Source organism: Atta colombica, unplaced genomic scaffold (genome assembly GCF_001594045.1).
Source record: "Atta colombica isolate Treedump-2 unplaced genomic scaffold, Acol1.0 scaffold188, whole genome shotgun sequence".
Taxonomy (NCBI): Eukaryota; Metazoa; Arthropoda; class Insecta; order Hymenoptera; family Formicidae; genus Atta; species Atta colombica.
The window spans coordinates 80,864-83,705 of record NW_017259280.1 but is presented as its reverse complement, the minus strand read 5'-3'; the positions used below and the strand labels follow the sequence as shown (position 1 = coordinate 83,705).

At 38.6% G+C, this 2,842-nt stretch overlaps 1 protein-coding gene across 3 annotated transcripts in view; it reads left to right on the top strand.

Annotated features, from left to right (window-relative positions):
* The first annotated feature begins 1,478 nt into the window (after positions 1 to 1,478).
* Positions 1,479 to 2,842, top strand: part of LOC108686645 (tyrosine-protein phosphatase 69D-like) — a 54,972-nt gene continuing 53,608 nt past the window's right edge. For all 3 annotated transcript variants that reach the window (XR_001931716.1, XM_018192076.1, XM_018192075.1), the window contains exon 1: positions 1,479 to 1,576. Coding sequence is in view for 2 of the 3 variants with exons in the window: in XM_018192076.1 (XP_018047565.1) it covers positions 1,489 to 1,576 (88 nt within the window). In the remaining variant the exon portion in view is untranslated. The remainder of the gene's footprint in view (positions 1,577 to 2,842) is intronic.

Sequence of the window (2,842 nt, the reverse complement as noted above, 5' to 3'; positions counted from 1 at the left end):
TTTATCTATACATTAGCATATTTAAAATCATATATTATTTTGTACATAAACTGCGTAGATTTTATATTTTATAATATTTATAATAAACAATTTCCTAATGTTTTCTTTTTTTTTCTAGACCATAAATTGAGTATAGTTACAGATCTAATAAAAGAAACTTAAAAAATAAAAAAATGCATAGATACATTATAAACTTTTTATCATATTAAAATAAAGTTTACCATTTTAATTATAAATTTGTATTCCCTCTTTATATGCAAATATGCATACACACATGACACACACATATACATATAAATGTATATACATATATAAATTATATATATATATAATCTAATTTTATACTTTTTTATAATCAGATTTCTTTTATAATCAGATTTCAATAGATTAATCAGCGATTTCATTTACGATGAAATTTTAAGGCGTAAGAATCGTCAGGACAATCCACTATGATTTGTTAATTTCTTACGACTTAATTTTTAATGTCTTCAAATCTCATTGTAATATCGCTTTAGAAAGATATTATTTGGACTATAGACAGGGTAGAAGAGCAAGTGCGTATTTAGATATAACGCAAGAATTAGTCAATCAGAATTAAGAGTTCAAAAGAATTCTCGATCGTGATTGGCTTATTCTTACCATAAGACAGTACGTCACGGTATGTGAAGGTATGTGCGACAGTCTAAGAGAGTAAATGAGAGAGAAGTCTAGATGGCATTACCGTATGTAATGTCTCAACTTGCGCATGCGCTACGATTTTGGCTTCACTAACATTAAATGTGCCGACAGAGAGTTGCGCTACTATATACTGTGACTGGGCACTGCTGGACTGCGCGCCGGGAGAGAAATCCCTACCCTATTCCTGTCGATTCTGTTTCCCCGCGCCTGAATCACCTATCACGAGCGGCGCATGCTGACTTGCGCATAGTGTCAGTCTCTCTAGCCCAACGTTACGAGGTGAACCGTCACTACCACCGCCGCCGTGCGAGAGCGAGCGCTCGTCGTCTGATTGTCAATTACGTTCCATTGAAGCGCCATTGGCTAATACGCTGTGCGTGCGCGATACATACGTATATACGTATATACATATACGCACTGCGGACAGAATCTCGGCGATCCACGACGTGTGACTTCAGCACGCATTTTTTTGTGCGCGGCATTGCGATGATCGAGTAAACGGGCGAAGCAGTACACGAGGATTCTTTCAGATATTCCGCGGCGATGCATGCACGGACCATGGAAGACCTGTGAGAGCGGCATCGCGGAAGCCGGGGGTATCCCGGATAAGGGGTGGTTGACGCGCCATACGAGAGGGGTGAGGGCGACGTGGACGCAGGAAGCGCGTGTTAGGTGGGGTAGTGGTGGAAGGGGGCTTGGATACTACTATCGGCCCATCGAGAAGAGTGAAAGGTGAGCGTTGGCGACGATTCTCGCCGACGTGCACATCCACACAGCTATTCGTCTGTCCACGGCGTCTATCTGACCGCCATGTTATTCTGGAGCGGCGATGTTACGTCGTTGGCGTCGCTGCTTTTGTGCCTCCTCGTGCTCGGCACAGCCGGCGTCGATGAGTCCGGTGAGTAAAGGAAAAGGGAAGGAAGAAAAGTGCAATGAGGCGCGCCGGGACGGCGAGTACAGATGCTCCTTTTTAGGGTATGTTCGAATTCTCACCCAAGTGCTCCTTAGAAAACTTCTAGATAGAAAACTCCGCTGAAAGTTTTCCTATGAGATGATTGAAATGGCTTTGGTCGAAGCTTTTTGAATATCCTACATAATAAGGTTGAACTACTCTCTCTTTAGCTTCATTTTAATTTCGGAACAAAAAATAGTCATCCTTTAATGTTTGGTAAATAACAAGGAGTGATACTTGAGTGGCATTCGAGTGAGAATCTGAACATAGCCTTAGTTGCACTTTTGATGCTCTGTTCACATCGAGAATGAAAATATGCGAGAGAGAACTAGAGAAGCGTGGGGAAATATTGTAGGATAGGAAACTCGCCTCGATTTCTTTTCTACGAAAAACGCAACGCTAAGCAAAAACATCAGTTGCAACGATTGTGATAGTCTCTCTCTCTCTCTCTCTCTCTCTCTCCCTCTCCCTCCCCCCCTCTCCCTCTGTAAAAGAAGGTGGAATAAGAAATGATTATGTTCAAAGTTAAATTTCGATGATGAATGTGTCTTTCACAGAGAGGTCTTTGTTGGGAATATTTTTATAATAAAATATCGTACCAGGAAATACAGTAGTGTCAAATCAATCGATTAGACTAATTCCCGAGATTGGGCCATCCATGTATCTGTTATACGCGAGCACTCGATTATTGGATGTTGTCAATAATCGATCAAGTTATAAGTAGGCTCAATCGAGCACACAATTTGGATTTACATAAGAAAAGTGTTTTTATTTTTTCTCTGCTCGCATATTATTTGAAGAGACATGAGATTCAAGAGCCGAGAAAGAGCACGTGGAAAATCGCATGTCGTGCGATCGATTGAATGCTGGAGCATGTCTGGCAGTAATACATTTTATGAATCCGGCATTTTTTCCGTATAAAATGCGACATTTAGGCATTTTATAAGGCATCTTTTTCTATCTTTCAATTATCGAAGATATTAAACATATCATATAACATTTTATATATTATTCTTGTTCATTTTTGCTATTTTATTTTTACCTTTTTATTTATTATTTTTTAATTTGAAATTTATTCCCACCTATAAAAATTTGAAAGGTTTGCATTGATTTTCGATTCAGTTACTTGTACTACACTAGATTAATACATATTAAAAGTTATTATACATGAAAATAGCAAAATTAAATGTAAAAATAATATGTTTTAAAGTT